Below are 22,572 nucleotides of genomic sequence, written 5' to 3'. Positions count from 1 at the left end.
TTTGAAGACAGCAAGTTTGGAGGGGAAAATCAGAGTATAGTTTAGGCTGGTAAAGGGAGCAAAGAAATGGTACAATAGCTAATAGAAAAGATGGAGTCAGGAGATTTTCTTTTTTTGAGATGTAAGAAAAACATGTTTATATGTTGAATAGGGTTCAGTAGAGTGTGCAAAATGGACAGTGCAGGAGAACGGGAGAATTAACTACAGATTTTCCTTAAGTAGGCAGGATGGGATCTATCACATAAGTGCAAGGATTGTTTCTACTACAGTGACTACAAGCGCAGGCTTAGGTGCTAGAGCTGATACAGTCTGTCTGCCACCAACTATAACCTTGGTCAGATTACTCAGTTCTTGAGCTTCTGTCTCCTTAGTAGTGAAGCAAGGATTATAATACCTTGCATAATTGCTGTGAAATTCCATTTGATAGTGTATTATAAAGCACCTCATTCAGTGTTTGACACATAGCAGGTGCTCAGTAAGGCAGCACTGGTGCTGTGGTTAGCTGTTCTTCTCCAATGTTCGAAAATTCATGACAAACCTGGGCTCTGCTTTAAGATTAGCAACACTAGAGGGTGCTGGAGTCAGCAGTTTGTGGAGTTAGTAACTCCTTTGTGACATCTGATTTCTTTATTATTTTAAGAAATATGTTCTTTATAATAATTTAAAAATCAGAGTACATCATCATTTTTTGAATTAGTGGGTATTATAAAGTGTCAGGTTATTAGTGGTACATTATAATAGGTATTGGTTTGAAGTTCAAATATTTAATTAGAAAATACAGAGTTTTGTTAGAAATATTAGCAGTATAAAAGATGATCTTTTCTCTTTCGTCTTTTTTTGGGGGGGTCATTAATTTCCCAGGGTGAGAACAAAATCAAATCTTGGGAAAAGCCTATAATTATAGGCTGCTTTTATAAAGTTTGAATGATCCTTTTGTGATAAACTTAAAACTTATGTAGCCTTTTATTTTGCAAATATTTCAAATATGGATTCATTATTTTCTTTATAATATCAGTAAGTACTCATTAAATTTTTGAATGAAAAAAGAGATCTCATGAAGAGGCAGAGGCAAGTGGCTGTCTCCTGTTTTTCAGGGAGAGCCATAGAGTTGTCACTTGCCTGAATCCTCAGGGTGGGTAACAGCCAGGACTGTCTTTCACACTAGTGTACAACTCGGCATATTACCTCAAGTTAAAATCTATCCTAATTATATAAGACAGTGCATTCTTCATGTTAAAAATTCTATGTGTGTACTTGTAGAAGTTTAGAGCAGGAGTATGTCTGAATAACTAGACTATGTCAATGAGAGATTATATGGAAGAAACGGTTGTTGAGTTGGGCTTTAAACAGTAGTAGAATTTTCAAATGTGGACAGAAGTAGATCCCATGTGAGAGGAATTATGAGAAAGCTACATAGGTGGAAATGAGTATGCTGTACTTGTGGGTCACTGAGGAAGAATAGGCCTGATTGGAATATAGGATACAATGGAAAGAAAGATTGGCTAAATAAAGTGAGGTGGCCATATTAAAAGGGTACAGAATATTAGGGAAATATTAGATTTGATATGTGAGAAAATAGGGAGTCACTATAACTTTTAGAGCAGTAATATATGAACATGATGTTTCAGAAAGTTCCACTGGGTAACTTTTTATAGAACAGTTTGAAAGGAAGGGGAGAGACCAAAAATAAAGAAGGCCAAGTAGGAGGCCATTAGAATTATCAGGGTGTGAGGGGATGGCATGTAAAAGGAGAGGAAGGGTTAGATACAAGAGACATTCCAAAGTGGAAAAAAAAAAAAAGGCTAGTAATTATTACCAAGGAAGGATTAAGGAGAAGTAAGAACCAGAGATAATTTCAGATTCTCAAAGCCAAATGTTAGTACCATTAGTAGAAGTTAGAAGTCAGAAGAGAGTTGTTATATGTGAGACAGAAGATTAATAGTTTATTTTAGGGCAGTCTGAAATTCCAGAAAGACATTCAAGTGGAAATGATCAGAATTAGCTAAAGTCTGAAACATGAATGGGAGAAAGAGAACTAGAGATTTGGGGCGTGGTGGGGTAGGTGGCAGAGGGTGTTACCATCATCATTGGAATTCTAGTTAAAAGTTCTTGAGAGCCCCAGGAAATCTCTGCTGAGTACCAAGACTGAAGCTTTTGGAAAAGTTCACAAAGGTGGGAGGAGCCGGCATCAAGGATGAAAGAGGAGAAGCAGCAGTCAGTGAAGTAGGATGGCATAGTGTTAGCAAAGATCAAACATGGCAGGGAGAGCAAGGAGAGTGGGGGCAGCTAATTGACCGCTGAGTCACTGAATTGACTTAGACATTCATTGCAGATCTTTGAGAGAAATTTTGTGGGACTAAGTGAGATGGCATTGTGTTTAGGAGTAAGGGAGGGAAGTAGAACCTGTGTCTCCTCATTTGAAAAGTGTTGCCATTGAAAGGAGGGAGGTAAAAAGAAGATTGAAACAGTGAGTAGACAAAAGATCAAGCAAAACACTTGAAAAGATAATAGTAATAATAACTTAAAATTTTTTTTACTGTTTTATTATATGTCAGGCACTATGCTATATGCTTTACATTCATTATCTTGCTTAAAACATACAACAATCCCAGGTAGTAGGTACTATTATAGATAGGGACCTTTGGAGATTACTGATGGTGGGAAGAAAGGTATAAGTTTTGGGGTTCAAAATGAGAGGGGGGGGAAAAACACCTCAAGGAGTGGTGTAAGAAGAGAAACAATTTCTAGGAGATTGACAGGAGGAATAAAAGGCTAGGAGGGTAAATATAAAAAAATAAATGGAATTGGGGCCTTGAAGAGAGAAGACAATTTTGAATCTGTTTCTGTTTTGGGAATTGAAATGTAAAGGAATTACTGGACAGTGCTTCAGACCTAGTGGAAGCCAGATGCACTCAGTTCTGAGAGGCACTCAGAGATACAGTAGTACCTTGTGATTATATGAATCAGGATGTGGACAAAATTTTCTGACAAACGTGTGGGTGAAATCAAAGTCAAGAGCCTTGGGAACATTATGAAACTATGGGTACCTTAGTGCTCTCTGCACCATGGAGAGCCAATTTGGAAAGGAGTGAATAATGATGGCAGCAGAGTGAGAGGACAAACTGAAAGTGAAGCAGTTGATTCAGGAAGGTGGCCTACGTCCATGCCCGCCAACCATGATGGTTTAATCTTGCTGTTCTAAGAAGATTTTCAGATTGTTGCTCAGTTAGAGGGAAGGAAACAAGCATATATCATTCACTGCTCTGTGCCAGACATGGTGCCATACTTTTTATATGTTATTAAACTATACAAATCATGAGATAATATTATTTTCTTCATTTATAGAGATATTGGGGTCACATAGCTAGAAATTGGCAGAGCCTGGACTACCCAGGCCTATTTGACTTTAAAGCTCCAGGTTCTTTCTCTGTAATGCTGACTAGACTATGTTTTATAGCCAAATTGTACTTTATTTGTATAATTTGATTGTGAAAATCTCTATAAACAATATCATGTTCTTAGTGTATCTGAAACTTACTGAAAAGAAAACAAATTCCATTGTATAGTGAATACTCATCCCCAGTGTGTCTGAAGTTTAAATTTTTATGTAAAAGTTTTAAAATATTTTTTTTGCATTAGCATCCCATGGTCTGCATGGGACCGGTGAATTTTGTGACTGCTATTTTTATGTGAGTAATATTTTCTGTTCTTTTTAGATTCATTGGTTTTCAATTTTCAACTCCTTCATGATGGTTATCTTCTTGGTGGGCTTAGTTTCAATGATTTTAATGAGAACTTTAAGAAAAGATTATGCTCGGTACAGTAAAGAAGAAGAAATGGATGATATGGTGAGCAAACATTTTATATTGTACTTATAAAAACAAATTAACTCAGTATTACTGTGTTTTGAATGTTGGATCATAGGTCCACAATCTTGAGGTCAAGTAAGTTTCAGAATTCAGAATTTTCAGGTTTTAGAAAGGTGTAAACTCTTGGTGGGGATCTCTAATCGAATCTTAATTTTTTTCAGCAAAACATGAATGTTCACCCCAAGTGGGATAAACAGTATAAATAACCTGTTGTTAGTTCAGTCCAAGTTTTGCCTCAAAATAAGGATATGCCAAATTTATGAAACAAACTTTCAGTTTTCAGAGCTTTTGATTTCAGAATTGCAGCTAGGAGGTTGTAGACCTGTGTTGGTGTCTTTCTAATACTATTAAATATTGTATACAATTCAGGGAGTTGGCAAAAGTATTAATTTACATTTAGTTTAATAGGTAGTTTGTTTTCTAAATATTTTTACAAAATTACAGACCAACTAGTGCCCCGGTGCACAGATACGTGTACATTGAAAGGAAATTAATTAGAAGGTGGCCAGTGGGGCGGAACTCAGCGAGACGGGCCAGACATGTCCCAGAGCCAGCCAACCTTCCAGGGTCCCTCCCTGGCCAGCTGCACCTCGGCTCGATGGGTGTCTGCAGAGTGAGCAGGGTCCCTCCGTCAGGTGGGGTCCCTCGGCCTGGCCTATGGGGATCGGGCCGAAACTGGCTCTCCGACATCCCCTGAGGGGTCCCGGATTGCAAGAAGGCAGTTCTCGAGTGATGCACCCCGGAATCGAGCTCCCTGCTCTCTGGTTCCGGGATGCATCACCTGAGAACCGCTGCTGCTAAGTCACTGCAGCTGGGCAGCTCCTGCCTTGAGCGTCTGCCCCCTGGTGGTCAGTACACATCATGCTACCGGTTGGATGGTTGCTTAGCCTTATATATATAGATATTGTAAGTGAGAAAAAAATGTATTCTGTAGAATGTTAATGGCTGTTCTATGAAGATATGCTCCATCTACACTAATAAAAGCGTAAGATGCAAATTGACCATACCTTTGCAATGCCCACCAGCCAATCAGGAGTTAGTATGCAAATTAACCCAATATAGCTGGCGGGTTAATTTGCATACACAGGCACCAAGCGGCCGGGGGTGGAGCGGAACGCAGGCGTTCCCCACCATCCCAGCCGCTCAGGGCCTCTGGGCACCGTGGGAAGGCGGAAAGGCGGCTCCGGGCCGGAGTGAAAAGACGGCTTCAGCTGGAGTGAAGGCGGTGCCGGCAGCCAGGGGAAGGAAGGCCCATTCTTGCATGCTCCATCATTAAATAAGTTGGGAAACAGTTAAACATTTACATTTTAATATGCTAATATGCATTGTGAAGTATCAGAGGGTAGATAAAATATTTGGTGCTTCTCAAACATATCTGACCAGGATCTCCCCCCACAAAGTCAGATTATCCTGAGGGGCTGATATTTCTTTAAAAACATTTTTTAGATACTTATTTATTCAGGTTGGAAAGATTAACCAAAGAACATCTATGCATAATTCATAGATACAGATAATAGCATGGGGAACGTCTGAGGTGGGGTGGGGGTTGGGTAGAGGTGGGCAAAAAGAGAAAAAATGGGAGACATCTGTAATATTGTCAAAAATAAAAGGAAAAACCAAATATCTTAAAAATACCATTTATTTAAAAATATTATTATTCAACTGTACAATATTTTCCCCATATGTTTTCTTAGAATCCAGGCTATAAAGGACATTTCTGTACTGTTAGGGCATCTAGTACTGGTTTTGATACTTCTTTTCTACCTGGCCCCTGGTCACATATGAGCCACAGTCATGATGTAAATGGCAAGAGTAGTGTCTGAAAGTGATGTTAAGAGAGTCAGTCTGCTATTCTCCCAATTTCACCATTTCTTTTTGCTGTAAACTATTTTCTTTTTTCATTCTTTGATATTTCTCAGAGCAGAACAGAAAGCACCTTCCTAAGCCTCAGTAAAAGTTACTGTATTTTCCAGCGTATAAGACGACTGGGCATATAGAAGATTTTCCTGGGTTAAAAAGTCGTCTTATACGCCGGAAAATACGGTATTAAGGCAGTGATTATTTTAAATTTGACATTTCTTTTCTTGATATTTTGAACCCCTTTAAGTAGCTGTAAGTTTGGAGAGAGGATACTTACAATTCTAATTATAATTTTCACCTATTTTCTGTATTTTATTTTCATTCTGAATGATTTTCTCTTCTGTCTCCATATTGATGATTTAGGATAGAGACCTAGGAGATGAATATGGATGGAAGCAGGTGCATGGCGATGTATTTAGACCATCAAGTCACCCACTGATATTTTCTTCTCTCATTGGTTCTGGATGTCAGATATTTGCTGTGTCTTTCATTGTTATTATTGTTGCAATGATAGAAGATTTATATACAGAGTAAGTGCTTGTACTTTATTTTTTGTTGCTCTTGAATCATTTTAATAATTGGAACCTTTTAAAAAGTCAGTCATAATTAAATATTTGCTTATTACAATTCTTAGAATTTAAATAGCATAAATGTCATTATTAAGACAAATAATGAACAGTAATCTTCAGGTATAAGTATATTTTTCTGTTAAATGCTAAAACTTACTAGCCTTATTGAACATTCTGGTTGGTTATAAAGGTTATGTCCCATGAGAGGTATGAGAGAGTTACTTGTAGTCCAGAACTATTTGACAAAGTGTATAAGGCATTTTTTTTGAAAGCTGAAGATCCAATTAGATCTTCATAAGAAGCACAAGGTTTTCACAGTACTGAATGAGTTCTTAACATATACCTCAAAACTGGGAGACTCTCTATAGACCAGAAGAAAGCATTGTAAATAATAGTAAAAAGAGTGTTGGAAAAGGCACATGAGGTTAGAAAAATAATTGGATAACTTCTTATCCAATCTTTCCATGGTTCCTGGTACATTTTTCCATTTAGTGGAAATGTCTCTGGGGACTGCAAGCTTTAATTCCTGGTAGTCATTTTGGACTTTGTCACATAAGCAGCCTTTTTGATCCCTCTCTGCTATTATTAAGAACTAGAGGCCCGGTGCACGAAATTTGAGCACGGGTTGGTCCCCTAGGCCTGGCCCGCGATCAGGTTCCCCGCCTCCTGGCCTCCCCACCTCCTCCTTCCCTTGCTCCCTCAGTGCCCTGCCACTGCTGCTGGTCGCCCACCATGTTCTATGCTGCTCTCTGGTGGTCAGCCAGGGATCGAACTCCCTGTCTCCGAGTTGAACTCCCAAGGGGACAATTTGCATATTAGCCTTTTGTTATATAGGATGCTGGCTGTATTAGATTGGTCTTAGATTAAAACAGCCTTTCAGCATTGTTAGTCCTATGTGAGCCTCACACACCTAGTTATAAACAGAAAGTGGGTTGAAATTGTTGATAGTCTGGAAGGAATAAGTGAACACTTGCATTGTTTAATTGGGTTCTTGAAAAAACGAATTTGGTTTTAAAACTGACTTTGAGATGTGTGATCTTTTAAACACAGGAATGACAAATTCTTATTTATTACCACATTTATATTTAGCTATATATTGATGGAAATTGATCATTGAAATGCTTTAACTATTACATATCCACTTTTAGAAATTGAGCATAGGTGTTTGGGCAGAGGAGTGTTACATATTTCAAATCTATACTATGTCTTTGTATTTTAAATGGAATATAATAATAATTATTACCCATAAGGTGGTTTATTTAATAAAAATTGTATATCCTCCCAGTGCACACATTAGTTCTTATAAATTCTCTTCAAAAAGAGTATTCTTTAGCTCAAACTAACAAGAATATATGTTCTATCTATGGATAGAGCTTCTAATATTTTCTATATATAGAACATATTTTGCCTTCCTAGTTATAGTGAGTTTCAGAAATGGTCTTTATTATTAGTGGGTTAAGTACATTTCTGTATTATGGCAAGTGATACTGTCACTTCTTTTAATTTTTCTCTTTGCAATTAGGCATTTAAAAAATTTTGTCTAGTTTTACTCAAGAGGGTTGGTCTGAATATCCTAGATATCAGCCTTTTTGATCCCTCTCTGCTATTATTAAGAACTAGAGGCCCGGTGCACGAAATTTGAGCACGGGTTGGTCCCCTAGGCCTGGCCCGTGATCAGGTTCCCCGCCTCCATTGTAAGAGGAGATTAGAAATTGTTGAAATGAATGAAGTTGATTTGTGGACCAATGGATTCTTTAAAAAACAACTTTTAACTGTATAAGGAAAACTAAATAAAAAACGTCTCAGTGTTATACCATTTAAAGTAATAACAATAATATAATAGATTTTACTACTTAAGTTATATTTCTGTCAGCAGGCAAGAAACTTAAGCAGTTAAATTATAAAGAGGATTATTCTAATTATTTTTCTTAACAGATGAATATCCTTTTCCATATGATGTGATTGGCTCACAGGGTTACAAAAACAGTTTTAGTGCCAGTTTCTAATATTTTTGCCAAAGAATTATAATATACAGGGTGGGTAAATGTAGGTTTACAGTTGAGTACACGAAACACCATTTTTTTCATTTATTAAGTATATTATTTTCCATATAAACAACTATAAACCTGTTTTTTCCCCTCCCTGTATTTCTTCATAATATATTATGAAATTTACTGCAGATTTTAAAAAAATGAAGATCATCAGCTTGTACCATTTAAGTGTAATTTTAACTGGATATTCATTTACTAGGCAACCTTTTGCAGTCCAGGATGGTATATATACATTTTTATTGATTGATTTTTAGAGAGAGAGGGGGGGGAAGTGGTGGAGACAGACAGACAGACAGACAGACAGACAGACAGACAGACAGACATTGATTTGTTGCTCTACCCATTTGTGCATTCATTGGTTGATTCTTGTGTGTATCCTGGCCAGGGATCGAATCCCCACAACCTTGGCGTATCAGGACAATGCTCTAACCAGCTCAGCTACCCAGCCAGGGCTCAGGATGATATTTTTGTGTTCCTGTTAAATTTATCTTTGAAATTAAACTAATGTTAATGTGATATGTTATATGATATGTTCTTCAAGTTGTTGGTTTTAATTTATCTTACACATCTTTTCACCTTCTTAGGAGGGGATCAATGCTCAGTACAGCCATATTTGTCTATGCTGCTACGTCTCCAGTGAATGGTTATTTTGGAGGAAGTTTGTATGCTAGACAAGGAGGTAACTTATAAGTTATCACTTTGTATTTTTAATTATAGATGCTAATATTTTATGGTGAGGTATTTAGAATTTAAAATAGGCAATACAGGCATTGTAAAATTCTTTGCTATCCCATTACGCATAATCTCCATCAAACCTATTATGTGTTCTATCTTGCCTTTATGGAACCTCCTTGCAGTTTATTTTCTAAAATTGTGAACAATGAATAGATTCTTTCCATTGCTTACTAAGCAGTTAGGCCTGAGGAACATGTAGTAAGTATATATAAGTTATTGATATTATTTTACTTTGAGATGCCTAGCTACCTATATGTGCTCCATGGGAGGCCTCCACATAGAGTTTATAGCTTTATAGTTGACTATAAAGGCATGTTTTATGGCTTATGGATAAAGTGTCTGGACAGTGGAAAGGGAATAGGAAGAATATCTCTTTATTTCTGTTGACTCTTAAATGTTTATCCAAGGACCCTGCACAAAGATTTCTGTTATTCTGTGTCACAATCTTTTGCTTATGAGCACTTTATTTTAAATACTCCCTTGTTTCTTTACTTTTGTGACCTGGTATGATGGGGGATACATGGGGAATACAAGGGTACTTGTTTTTTGCTGTTTCTTTCTGTGATGGCATTTAAGGGTCCTTAAGTTATTTGTTTTCCCTGTAATTGTCAGGGGTCAGAAATGTGCTGAAAGTAGTAGATTTGGATAGTTCAGGTTATGAATGAAGGACCTTAAAATCACATTCCTAAGGATAAGACTTCCTAATGTGATTTTTCCCAGCCCATCCTAAGCAATGTCAGCATTAGGTGATAATGTTTTCTTTTAGTAGATCAGACTTATGGGTTATAGGAGCTCAGATCATAGAATCATTGAAAATTCCTCCAGGAAATCCTAGTTTATCATTTCTTTTTATTGTTCTGTACCTTCAATTTAGGTAATTCTTTGGATTGCCTGAGGTAGTATCATCATGAATTCCTGAGTATTTTAGTTAGGCAGTCAGCCTCTACATTCTACCTCCAAAAAGGGAGAAATGAGTCTTATCCTATAGGACTACCATCCTGAGGAAATAAGGATGCCTAAAGCAACTTCTATTTTGAATTTGATCTGGAAACTAGTTAGACTGAGATTTTTACAGTTTATGAGCCCCCAGAAAAGTCTCCACAGCAGAAACAGATTTATTTAAAACAGGAAATTTATTCCTACTTGGACATAAATTTGCTTTTAATCTGATTGCAAGTTAAGAACACCCAGCCAGACTTAACTATACTAATGCTTGAAAGCTGACAGAGTTCAAACAAAAGCCCCTAGGAGTATCAAATCTTACCAAGAATAATCTAAAGGTTATTTATTGTCTGATTGACAGTGCCCTGAGGAGGCCTAATTGTGTCCTGATATTTTGTTAAACTATCCCTAAAAACCAAGTTAATAAAGAGGTCAGCTCAGAGAATCAAGAATTTTCGGAGTTAAGGATTTGAACGACAATGAAGCTCAGGGTCTTCACACTGTCCTCAATGCACTGGATAATGCTCCAGACCCAATTTGAAGCTGGGGTGGCCTGGGACTTGAGCAGAATGTCCAAGGGCATTGGGGCGGGGGGCGGGCGGGGGCGGGGGTAGTGGTAGGAAACACTGCAGTGCAGATTCCTGGGCTACTGGTTGTACCCAGTGGAATGTAGGTGGGATTCTTTTTTTTGGGGGGTGGGGTAGGGAGGATTTCTTTTTGACTGTTGGAAGGAAAGAGAGATAGAGTTGAATATGGAAGTTATTAATACTTGCCTGAATCTGAGAAGATAATGGAAAGTACAGGAAAAGAGAGTGCTAGGAAACACTTGGAATTAAATAGGAGAAATAATACATAACAGGAATTAGTTGCTATCCTTTTGGGTAGCTCTGGGTGCTTTCTTGGTCACTGAATGGGATTTAAAACTTTTTATTGCTTAGTTTAAAAATGACTTCCCTTTGTTTAAATAATTGATGCTCACCGCATAGAATTTTGGCAATACTAAGAGGTGCAAAGAAATAATAACGCTTATGCATCTATAGTTCTAATTGCTGAGAGAGCTCATGAAACACATTCCATTGTTTTTTCCTTTTAAAACATGGAAATACATTTAAATATATATTTATAATTATAATGAGAGAGCTAAGAGTAAATTTAGGGACTGTTTAACCTAGGGTTTTTATTTTTATTTTTTTAAAGCAGTGCAGCCCTCTTTCCCAGTGAAGCTTCCCTGAAACCCCAATGTGTAAAACTATAAAATTGAACTTATTCTGGTTGAAGCAGGGCTTGGTGACCTGGGCTCTTTTTTCACCAGTGACTCCATTGGCACCTACAAGAAGCTCCAGAACTCCAAGCAACAGTTTGAAAACACCCTTCTAAGCCAACTTATAGCCCAAAACGATTGAGTGGCTTACCAAAGTTCACAGCAGATCAGTGGCAGAATCAAGACAAAACATCAAAATATTTTACTAGTTCATTGCTTTTTTCCAATACATCCTCTTCAAAAACTGCATTTCCATTAGATGCACTTGAATAGCAGACTGATCTTTACTAGCTAATGTTTTGAAATAGTTATTAGGAAGTCAAATTAGGAACTAAATAATCAGCTCTTAACCATTAATATATGCCTGTCTGTCTATCTCTCTGATTTTCATAGTTTCCCTTTTCTTCCAGGAAGGAGATGGATAAAGCAGATGTTTATTGGGGCATTCCTTATCCCAGCTATGGTGTGTGGTACTGCCTTCTTCATCAATTTTATAGCCATTTATTACCATGCTTCAAGAGCCATTCCTTTTGGAACAATGGTAAGTTGCTTGAGTCATACTTTTAAACTGAAAAAGTATAAACTTTTTAATATGAGGCCTGCAATCTCTCCAAAGTACTTCTTTTTAAAGAAAATATATTTTTATTGATTTCAGAGAGGAAATACTTGTTTCTTTTCTTTCTCTCTCTCTCTCTCCCCCCCCCCCCCCCCCCCCGGAAGATATTTTTTCCATTGATTTTTAGAGAGGGTGTAAGGGGAGGGGGGAGAAACAGAGAGAGAGAAACATTGATGTCACACATCGATTGGTTGCCTCCTGCATGCAGCCCCAGGGGGGATCAAACCTGCAGCTGAGGTATGTGCCCTTGACTAGAATCAAACCCACAGCCCTTCAGTGTATGGGCCGATGCTCTAACCACTGAGCAACCGGCTAGGGTGGCAGTACTTGTTTCTAACTGGTTCTTATTGTAGATACTAGAGGCCCGGTGCACGAAATTTGTGCACTCGGGGGTGGGGGGTCCCTCAGCCTGGCCTGCGCCCTCTTGCAGTCTGGGATCCCTCAGGGGATGTCCGCCTGCCAGCTTAGGCCTGATCCCTGAGAAGCTGGGGGGGCAGCTACTGCATTGAACATCTGCTCCCTGGTGGTCAGTGTGGGTCATAGTGAACGGTCATTGTGGTCATTCCACCATAACAGATGCTTGGCTTTTATATATATAGATGGGAGACCCGACCTGCAGTGAGTTTTTTCTCTGCCTGTTTTCACTCTCCATTGGCCCATGAACAGTGACGAGGAGCTTGGAGAGGGCCCTGTATTCGTTTGAGTTCCAGGGTTTTCACCAGTGTATTAGACTAAAGTTTTTTAACTCTAAATTTAATTTTAAAATAAAACCTTAATATGGAAGCAAAGTATAGGAGAAGATATAAGCATGATTCTATTAGTATAAATACATTTTGCAAATTCAGTATTTTAACATTTTCAATTTATGAGAGCAATAAAGTTGTGATGAATACAGATCTGATATCAAGGTCAGTTTTAACAGGTCAGTCCTATCTTCAGTAACCAATTTATTTGGTTGAATATCAATATTGAGAAAAATCCTGGCTTCACGGATGATTTTAGTTCTGTATGACTTTTTTTTTAAAAAACAGTTCCCCTTGCAATCTCAGAGTATTCTGCAAGTAAACTCATTCAGAACTTGAACTTAAAGGAGTAGAAAATTGGTTTCAGTTTAATCACTAACAATTTCTAACAAACTGCTTATATTTTTTATCCTATATAAAAAAATTCAGACAAGAGATGAGAGTAATAGCGAACAAATGATAAACAGTTGATAATGTCTTAATGAGGCTGTTTATAGATTCTTTTAGTGACTGTTCTTCATTTCTCTTATTTCTTTACAGTTTTCAACTTTTTTCTAATTTTTACTTTCTATTTATTAGAACCCCAAAATGTATAATTAAAAAGAGATCTTAGAGGTGATTCAGTCCTACTTCATTTTTCAGAAGTTCAGAGTGAAGTGATCTTAACCAGAGGCTAGCTGGAAAAGAGCTCGAGTTTGTGCCCTTATTTACCCAGATTTATATAAAGAAAAAATAAATATTTTTATAACTGATTACTTTGGTTCTAGAATCCTGATATGGTCTTCCCTGTAAATTAGACTTGGAATTACTAATAGCAAAAAAATACTCATATTATTTTAGTAATGACATATATAATAAATAGAGCTATGCTTCTATTGTTAAGATCCAAAGGCAGTTTAGAATAGAAATGAGCATGGTCTTTTAAATATATATTTTTATTGATTTCAGAGAGGAAGGGAGAGAGAAACATCAATGATGAGACTCATTGATTGGCTGTCTCCTGCATGCCCCCTACTGGGGATCGAGCCCACAACCCAGGCATGTGCCCTTGACTGGAATCGAACCCCAGACCCTTAAGTCCACAGGCCCATACTCTATCTACTGAGCCAAACCAGCTAGGGCTGAGCATGGACTTTTAGACAGGCAGATCTGAATTGAAATTTTAGTCTGGCTACCTGCTTGCTGTGTGATCATAGAAGTTACTAAGCCTCTCTTAAGTCTTATTTTCTTCATTCATAAAATAGTGAAATAACATATATAAAGCTCTTTGTGCATATTAGGAGCTCAATAAAGTGCAACCAAGTACTAAATAAGTTGGTTATAATGAGGAAAAATAAAGTCTATGTTACAAGCATGGCAGTTGAAAGTGAAAGAAGAGAAAAGAACTCCAGCAGAAACAGTATGGAAGAATAGGAAAAATAGGGAAGTAAAGTAGATAGGAAATACTTCAACTTATATTTAGTTCAATTCTAATATTTTAAAGCACATTCTTTTCCTATTTTCATCTGTGTATATCCTGCACAATTTTAAACTATATTGAACCTAGACATTTTCTTTTGTGATCAAATTGTGTTTAAATTTTTATATCCCTTTTATTTATTTTTATTAATGTTACCGTTCTGAGTAATCACATTTTAATTTAATTTACAGGTGGCCGTTTGTTGCATCTGTTTTTTTGTTATTCTTCCTTTAAATCTTGTTGGTACAATACTTGGCCGAAATCTGTCAGGTCAGCCCAACTTTCCTTGTCGTGTCAATGCTGTGCCTCGTCCCATCCCGGAGAAAAAATGGTAAAGAGAATGCTAAATCTTACGTGACTGTTTCTCACAATATGGAAGTTGTTAAGGCTGTTATATGTATGCACCTTTTAGAATTGGATTGTATTTATAAGAATGACTATCATAAGTTTTGACTTAATTTGTCTTTTTACATTTTCCTTCAACCTATTTGTTAGAAGTAGTAATAAATTTTATCCTTATTTCAGTTTCTGAATATTGGTGCCATTTACAGATAAGTCAAATGCTTTGATAAGTATACTGTGTGTAAGGGTGGGTGAGAACTAAAGCTGCAACAGTTGTATAACTGTAGTCTACAGGCTAAATTTGACTTTCTGTTGTTTTTATTACAATAAGTCTTGTTGGAACATGCCTGTTCGTTCATATATTGTCCCTGATTGCTTTTACAGTTCAGCATTAGAGTTGAGAAAGTTATATCAGAGACCATACCACCTGCAAAACCTGAAGTATTTACTATCTAAACCTTTACAGAAAAACTTTGCCAATGCCTCATTTATCATTTGATTTTCCTTTCCAGATATTTATTATTCTAAACAATACTGGCATACACTTATAGCCAGATATATTCTACAAATTGAGAGATGAATTAGGGTTGAGACCAATTGTAGTTTACTGACTTGCGGTCTTTATCTTCATTTCTGGGATACATAGAATCTCTCAAATACATTCTGTCACATTGTATGCACAAACTGTGTTCTTGAGGCCTTCCTATAATTCAAGATTAATCCTGACAAAAGATGACAAGTATTTTTGTTTAACAGATGAAGAGACTCTTCAATTACAACACAGTAAACATAGTTTACAGTTTAATAGACCAATCAGCCTTCAAATATGTTTCTTGATGATTTTTGAGATAATTTGTATTGTTTCAAATTTTAGACATAAAATGAGATGTCACTAATATCTTTATATTTCTAATTCTTGTAGTTAAAATCTGAACAAAATGAACTCAACACTTACATATTTTTCCTCTTAAAATTAGTAAGCTGAATATTATATATAATTAATATAATATTAAATTTAATATTTATTAAATTGATTTATTCTATTCAGCATTCTTTTTTTCCTAATTCTTACTTGCATATAAATATAGAGTGTTAACTGTACATTTATTACATTCCCCATCTCATAAGATTTGTGGTACAGAAGACTACATATTCATAATAAGGGTTATATGTTGAACCCTCTGTTCCTATTTCCCACATTTAAATGTAACATATTCAGGTACTTATACAATGTTTTGTAGACTTGGAGGAATGTAGACATTTATAGAAAGAAAGGCTGAATAAAATAGCTCCTATAGTTTAAAGGAGAGTCATCTGTTCTAGTCTTAGTAATTATCCTTGTTCTTTTTATCTTAGATTGGGCTTATGAGAATTTTTTAGTCTGTTTTTTAACTCAGCTATATTTTAAAGATTTTATTGTTAAGGCTCATTGATATCTTGATGTTCACCTATTACTGGGGAAGTTTTTCTAAGATTGGTCTTAAGAGAATTTTCTAGTCTGTTTTATAACTCAACTATATTTTTCAAATTTGATTGTTGAGGCCCATTGATATCCTGATGTTCACCTCTTATTGGGGAGGATAAGTTTAAAGGGAAAGCATAGTCAGAAATCAAAATGGTTCTCTAGGTCACTAGGGCTCATGAAGGAGAGGAAGGAACAACACATGACCTTGCCAACTTTGGATTAAATTTAGGTGTAGGAAGGCTTGTGTGTATTTTCTTTTGCTTTATACTGACACATTGGAACCAAAATCTGAAGACTAGATCTGGCTCTCACTGTATCATCTTGGGTTTTGTTTGTTTGTTTTTGTTTTTTGTTAATCCTCACCTGAGGATATTTTTTCCATTGATTTTTAGAGAGAGTGGAAGGGAGGGAGGGGGAGAAAAAGAGAGAGAGAGAGAGAAACATGTGAGAGAGAGAGAGAGAGAGAGAGAGAGAGAGAGAGAAACATGTGAGAGAGACACATCCATTGGTTGCCTCCTGCACGTGCCCCCTGGGGAACAAACCTGCAACCCAGATACATGACCTTGACCAGGGATTGAACCCAATACCCTTTGGTCCAAAGGCCGATGCTCTACCACTGAGCTACACTGGCCAGGGCTGGGCAAATCATTTTTAACCTATATAGGTCTTGACTTTCTATAAAATGAGGAAAGTAGACTAAATTAAATGATTTTAAAGTTTTTCCAGCTTTCAAATTCTTTTATTTTCCTCTCAGTTTTTTAGTATGTTCATTCCAGAGTTATTAGTTTAGTACCATTTATGTGCCAGGCACTGCTGGGCACTGGGAATACATAGCTGAATAGCTTCTGCCTGCCAGAGTTTATGGTCCAGTGAGGTATGATATGTATGTAATTAGACAGGTACAGTATAGTGTGATAACTGCTGTGGGGGAGTTATATTCAAAGGACAGTGGAAGGACCCTCCTCTTCCTGGGAGACTTAGAGAAGGTGTTACGACAACACTTGAGCTAATACTTGCAGGGAAGTATGAGACCAGATAAGGCATTCCAGGTAGAGAATTTCCAGTTGCAAATAGTAAAATGTTTGTTGAATGAATGAATGAGGTTTGAAATTTAATTCTTCATTCTTTGGCTCCATTATAATGCAGAACTCATAATATCTTCATTGTATAACTCATAGCAAAGGAATTACTATACCAATGAAAGACTGAGCAAAGAAATGGCAAGGCCACACTTATGGAAACATTATTGAGATAGGGGTCTTAAGACTTAGAGTTGTTTCACTGGCAAGAAGTTGTGTTTCCTAAATTCCTATCTCAGCCTTTAGTGCTAGAAAGAATTTTGACTCTGTTCTAGAACTAATTTGAAGTCCCACTTCTGTGTTGTACCTCTTTGTATTTTAATTTTTTTTTTACTGATTTGTTTCTATCATTTCTGTTATTAGGATTTATATAACATAAAATCATGCTAGAACTTTAATGTTAATTTTAATATTTTCCAGGTTTATGGAGCCTGCAGTTATTGTTTGCTTGGGAGGAATTTTACCTTTTGGCTCAATCTTCATTGAAATGTAAGTTTTGGCAATGTATTTATGCTTTGAAGGATTTAATTGTAATTAGAGAATTTAGAAGTTAGGATAGGATGGGGAAGCATCAGAGTTAGTATGTTAATTCCATGGATTCCAGAAAGGGGTCTGTGTATCTATCTAAAAGTAGTTTTCTGCTCTGTTCTGAAATATTCAGATGAAGTTAATACTTATTTTACACTAGAAGCCCGGTGCACGAAATTCGTGCACAGCGGGGGGTTGTCCCTCAGCCCAGCCTGTACCCTCTCCAATCTGGGACTCCTGGAGGGATGTCCGACTGCCCGTTTAGGCCCGATCCCGTTCGACTGGCTGTTTAGGCCCGATCCCAACAGGATCGGGCCTAAACGGGCAGTCGGACATCCCTCTCACAATCCAGGACTGCTGGCTCCCAACTGCTTGCCAGCCTGCCTTCCTGATTGCGCCTAACCGCTTCTGCCTGCCAGCCTGATCACCCCCTAACCACTCCGCTGCCAGCCTAGTTGATGCTTAACTGCTCCCCTGCCAGCCTGTTTGCCCCCAGCTTCTCTCCTCTGCTGGCCTGGTCACCCCTAACTGCCCTCCCCTGCAGGGTTGATCACCTCCAACTGCCCTCCCTTGCAGGCCGGGTGCCTCCTAACTGCCCTCTCCTGCTGGCCATCTTGTGTCCACATGAGGGCAGGATCTTTTACCACATGGGGGCAGCTATATTGTGTGTTGCAGTGATGATCAATCTGCATAGTACTCCTTTATTAGATAGGATAGAGGCCTGGTGCACGGGTGGGGGCCAGCTGGTTTGCCCTGAAGGGTGTCCCGGATCAGGGTGGGGTTCCCTTGGGGCGTGGGGCGGCCTGAGCGAGGGGCCTGTGGTGATTTGCAGGCCGGCCATGCCCCCTGGCAACCCAAGCGGAGGCCCTGGTATCTGGAATTTATTTTCCTTCTACAATTGAAACTTTGTAGCCTGGAGCGGAGCCAAGCCTGCTGCTCCCTCTGGGGCGGCAGCCATTTTCTGTGGCAGTTAATTCACCTTCTACAATTGAAACTTTGTAGCCTTAATCGGGTGAGCCCGGCCAGGGTGTGCGGAAAGCTTTGCTTCCCCTGTTGCCGCCGGCAACCCTGGCCTGCTCTCTCAAGCTCCATTCTGCCGCCATTTGTTTCAATTTGTTTACCTTCTATAACTGAAACTTTGTAGCTTGAGTGGAGGCTTAGGCCTGCAACGGCTATGGAAAGCTTGGCTTGCTCTGTTACCTGGGAAACCTTGCTCTCTGTGGCTGTAGCCATCTTGGATTGGGGTTAATTTGCATACTCGCCCTGATTGGCTGGTGGGCGTGACTTATGTAGCGGAGTGATGGTTAATTTGCATATTACCATTTTATTAGGATTATATTCTAGACCTCTCTCATTCTACAAGAAATCTTAGAAATCAAAGCATGCATGCTAGAGAATGCTAGACCAGCTTTTGGTCACAAGCACAATGTAAGGAATTACTGGAGTTTATTGTATTTTTAAAATATTTCTGAGTGTCCAGAGAACTAGGTAAACTATTAACTACCAGTCAGACTATCCTGACATCTTTGGAGGCATAGTCATTCCTAGTTTTTTTCCATAGAGACCTGCAGGAGTGCTAGGAAATGTGTATGTGTTTTTTTGCGGGGGACAGGGGAGAGGTATGCCACCTTGTGCCCAATTACCATGCTTCACAACTGCATCCTTGTTTACCATTGCAAAATGTAAGCCTTTCTTTTCTCTGCCTGTGTTCTAGTGTTTCTTGATGCGAATGTGCTGGCATTTTAGGCAAGGCAGTTCTGTGTATGACACACTCTCAAGAACTGCAGTCCTACACCTCTGGCCCCTGCCCATGAAAGGCCAGTCATTGTAACTGCTCAAAATTCCTGTACACATTTCCTGTTAGCTGCCCCACTGCTGATTCTCTCCTGTACAGTGGATGCCTCCTAACAAACATGATTGGATCTGATAGTTGGTTAATTGATAAAGTTGCCTCATGTAAGGGAATTATAAAGAAAGATATATACATAACATTTTATTTTAACTTAAAACAACTAAAGGTACATTCTTCACTGAGTTTTAAAAAAATTTTTTTAAGTCCAAAGTCTTTTCTTTGATTTGTATCTAGTTGGTGTTTCCGTCATTTTTTCTTTGGCCTTCATAATACATCTTCTGTGTTTTCCAGCCTTTATAAAGTGGAGGAAGAACAACATAAAGACCTGTCTGAAGCATTCTAAGTGCAGAATCCTTCTAGATTTGGACATTTGTCCCCCGATCTTTTATAGTCATCTCACCTACACTTAATTTTATAACTTTTTTTTTAGCAACTCACCATATTGAATTTTCCCAAAGCATTTAAAATAATTAGAAATCACACATCCTTTGTGCTCTTATGTTTATTGGCTTATGTGACATTAACTAAATTGTCTAATTACACTAACAAGTACAACTGCATAGATTTGGGCAAACTCCTGGTGCTCACGTACCAGCTGTGGCTTTTAGTCAATACCTTGTAGAGGGATTGGATTGGTGTTTGTGTCACTTTAGCTCATGGTTTAATACAGCAGGTTCAGGAGCTTCTGTCCTTTACATCTGATACTGCTTTGTGTCCTCACCCTGACTTAACCCCAACTGTTTTTCCCCTCCTGTCCCCATCCTCAGTTTCTTCTGGCTCACATCTCTTTCTGCTTTCTCAGGTACTTTGTTCCATTAGCTAGCCTTTCTGCTGTATCTTTAACCTCTGTTTTGACCTCTTGCACACTGTGCCATTCTGCCCTTGGTGGTCAAAGTGATCTTTTTAAGGTATCCGTCTGATCATGTCACTTCTTTGCTAAAGACTCTTGTTTTCATTGAGGTAACTCCAAATTCCACAACAAGGCCAATAAGGATCTTCATGATGCAGGATCTGGCCCTGTTCACGTTCATCTCTTAAGCTTTCACCCCTTCAGTTGAAGTTCTAGCCACACTGATCTTTGAGTTTTTCAAAATACAGTGAATTTTCTCATTTGTGAACCTTTGCCTTTGCTGTTTTTATACATGGAGCATTCTTTTTGCTCCCCCGACCCCCTTTTTCTCACCTTCCATCCTACACATGCCTTATCGGATTCTTCTCATTTACTCTCGCCCCCCTTTGGTGCATTGGCAGAGCATGTGTCACAGTGCATCACGATGCCCCTTTCCTGGTGTCCCTGCTGAACAGTGCTCCGTGAGGGTGGAGACTGTGCTGTCTTCATAGTTCTATTCTCACTGCTTCCCTGAAATGTGGTGAGGGCTCTATAAGTTTCCCGAAAGAGTGAACGATGAACAAATGAATTAATACAAGAGAACAAGAAAAAGAAAAGAGACTAGAAGATACCCCTTCTAATTGAACGAAGACTAGGGTAATGGAATTAGAATGAAGTGTCTTTTTCTTCATGTAAAATCTTTTTTTTTTTTTACAATGTGTGATTTTTTTCATGTAAATAGAAAACCCAGGTAAAATTATACTATAGTGCAGGCGTCATCAAACTACAGCCCGCGGGCCACATGCGGGTGTTTTTGCCGTTTTGTTTTTTTACTTCAAAATAAGATATGTACAGTGTGCATAGGAATTTGTTCAGAGTTTTTTTTTAAACTATAGTCCGGCCCTCCAATGGTCTGAGGGACAGTGAACTGGCCCCCTGTTTAAAAAGTTTGAGGACCCCTGCTATAGTGTTTAGGGTTGTAGGCTTAGGTGGCAAAGTGGGTACTGCTCAGGGTAACGGTAGAAGTCACTACAAAGGCGTGAGGGTGAGTTTCTGGGGTGGTGACAGTGTTCTACATTTCAGATCTTCGAGTGACATCTTAATACCCTTTCTCCTACTGTCCTCTGAAGATAGCAAAAAGCTTCTTTAGTCTTTCTTTTCCTAGTTTCTCCCCCCACTCCTAATTTTATATACATTATTATTCTATCAAACCTTGTTTTTAGCTTAATAGGGTATTTTGTAAAATACAACATACATTTCTTTAGTAGTGTTGCATTTAGAAAAAAAATGAAAGAGTGAGGGAATTGACTTTTTTACAAATATGAATTTTTAGCTATTGGTTTTTCCCCACATTTTACTCCTTTAAGCTTCTAATTCATTGTTTGATTTGACATAAATGGCCTACTACCAAATTTTTCTTTTTTTAAAAAAATTCTTTATTGTTGAAAATACTACATGTTTCCTTTTTCCCCCATTGACCTCTACAAAATTGTTCTTGAAAGATTACCCAAGAATATTTGAGAGTATTTAATAGATGAGAAAAGGTAAGGGAAATTGTTGGAAGTTTTTGAAAGAAAAATATTGACATTAAAGTGAGAACTAAGATGAGAGACTGAGCAAGAGCAGGGTAAGCGTTAAGATAAAAACTAGAAAGCTGTCTTTCTGCCTTTTACTCAGGTATTTCATCTTCACCTCTTTCTGGGCATATAAGATCTACTATGTCTATGGCTTCATGATGCTGGTGCTGGTCATCCTGTGCATTGTGACTGTCTGTGTGACCATCGTGTGCACATACTTCCTGCTGAATGCGGAGGACTATAGGTGGTGAGTACTTATTTTTGGGAAGAACCTTTGGGGACCATAATGTTTTAAAATAAGATTTCATTTGAAGTATGTTGAGTGAAGTAAAAGATCTGAATAAAAATTTTGCTACTTAAAATAGTATAGGGAATTTTTCAGTTATAAAAATGATATAGATAAAGATGATGAAGATTTTCTGTTATAGTGTCAGTCATTTTTTTTGTATTAATGAGGGTCACTGTGTTAGAAATATTTTTACAGAATGCTTGATGTGGAAGAAGCTTTATGAGAAGCTTCACATATTTAAATGTGAAGTACATCATTTGTTTTTAAGTATACAAAATTTCAAAGGATTTTAAAAATGAAATGATTTGCTTTTTAAAATCCTCATTTCAGTGCTATTCATTCTAAAGAGCTATGTTTTCCCCCCTAGGCAATGGACAAGTTTTCTCTCTGCTGCATCAACTGCAATCTATGTTTACATGTATTCCTTTTACTACTATTTTTTCAAAACAAAGTAAGTTGAGACATTTTCTCATTTGTGTTTAGGAACAGAACTAGTCATTTAAATA

General features: G+C 37.8%; 1 protein-coding gene across 1 annotated transcript in view; it reads left to right on the top strand.

Moving 5' to 3' along the window:
• The window catches only part of TM9SF3 (transmembrane 9 superfamily member 3), a 46,674-nt gene that overhangs the window by 18,969 nt on the left and 5,133 nt on the right, over nucleotides 1-22,572 (top strand). The window contains exons 6-13 of the mRNA XM_079794142.1: nucleotides 3,717-3,848; nucleotides 6,093-6,259; nucleotides 8,934-9,028; nucleotides 11,698-11,828; nucleotides 14,297-14,436; nucleotides 17,412-17,480; nucleotides 21,878-22,024; nucleotides 22,434-22,517. Of these exons, the coding sequence (XP_079650268.1) occupies nucleotides 3,717-3,848; nucleotides 6,093-6,259; nucleotides 8,934-9,028; nucleotides 11,698-11,828; nucleotides 14,297-14,436; nucleotides 17,412-17,480; nucleotides 21,878-22,024; nucleotides 22,434-22,517 (965 nt within the window). The remainder of the gene's footprint in view (nucleotides 1-3,716; nucleotides 3,849-6,092; nucleotides 6,260-8,933; nucleotides 9,029-11,697; nucleotides 11,829-14,296; nucleotides 14,437-17,411; nucleotides 17,481-21,877; nucleotides 22,025-22,433; nucleotides 22,518-22,572) is intronic.

This window comes from Cnephaeus nilssonii (genome assembly GCF_951640355.1).
Source record: "Cnephaeus nilssonii genome assembly, chromosome: 16".
Classification (NCBI taxonomy): domain Eukaryota; kingdom Metazoa; phylum Chordata; class Mammalia; order Chiroptera; family Vespertilionidae; genus Cnephaeus; species Cnephaeus nilssonii.
The sequence above is the reverse complement of the archived record's forward strand: the minus strand, read 5'-3'. Positions and strand labels throughout refer to the sequence as shown.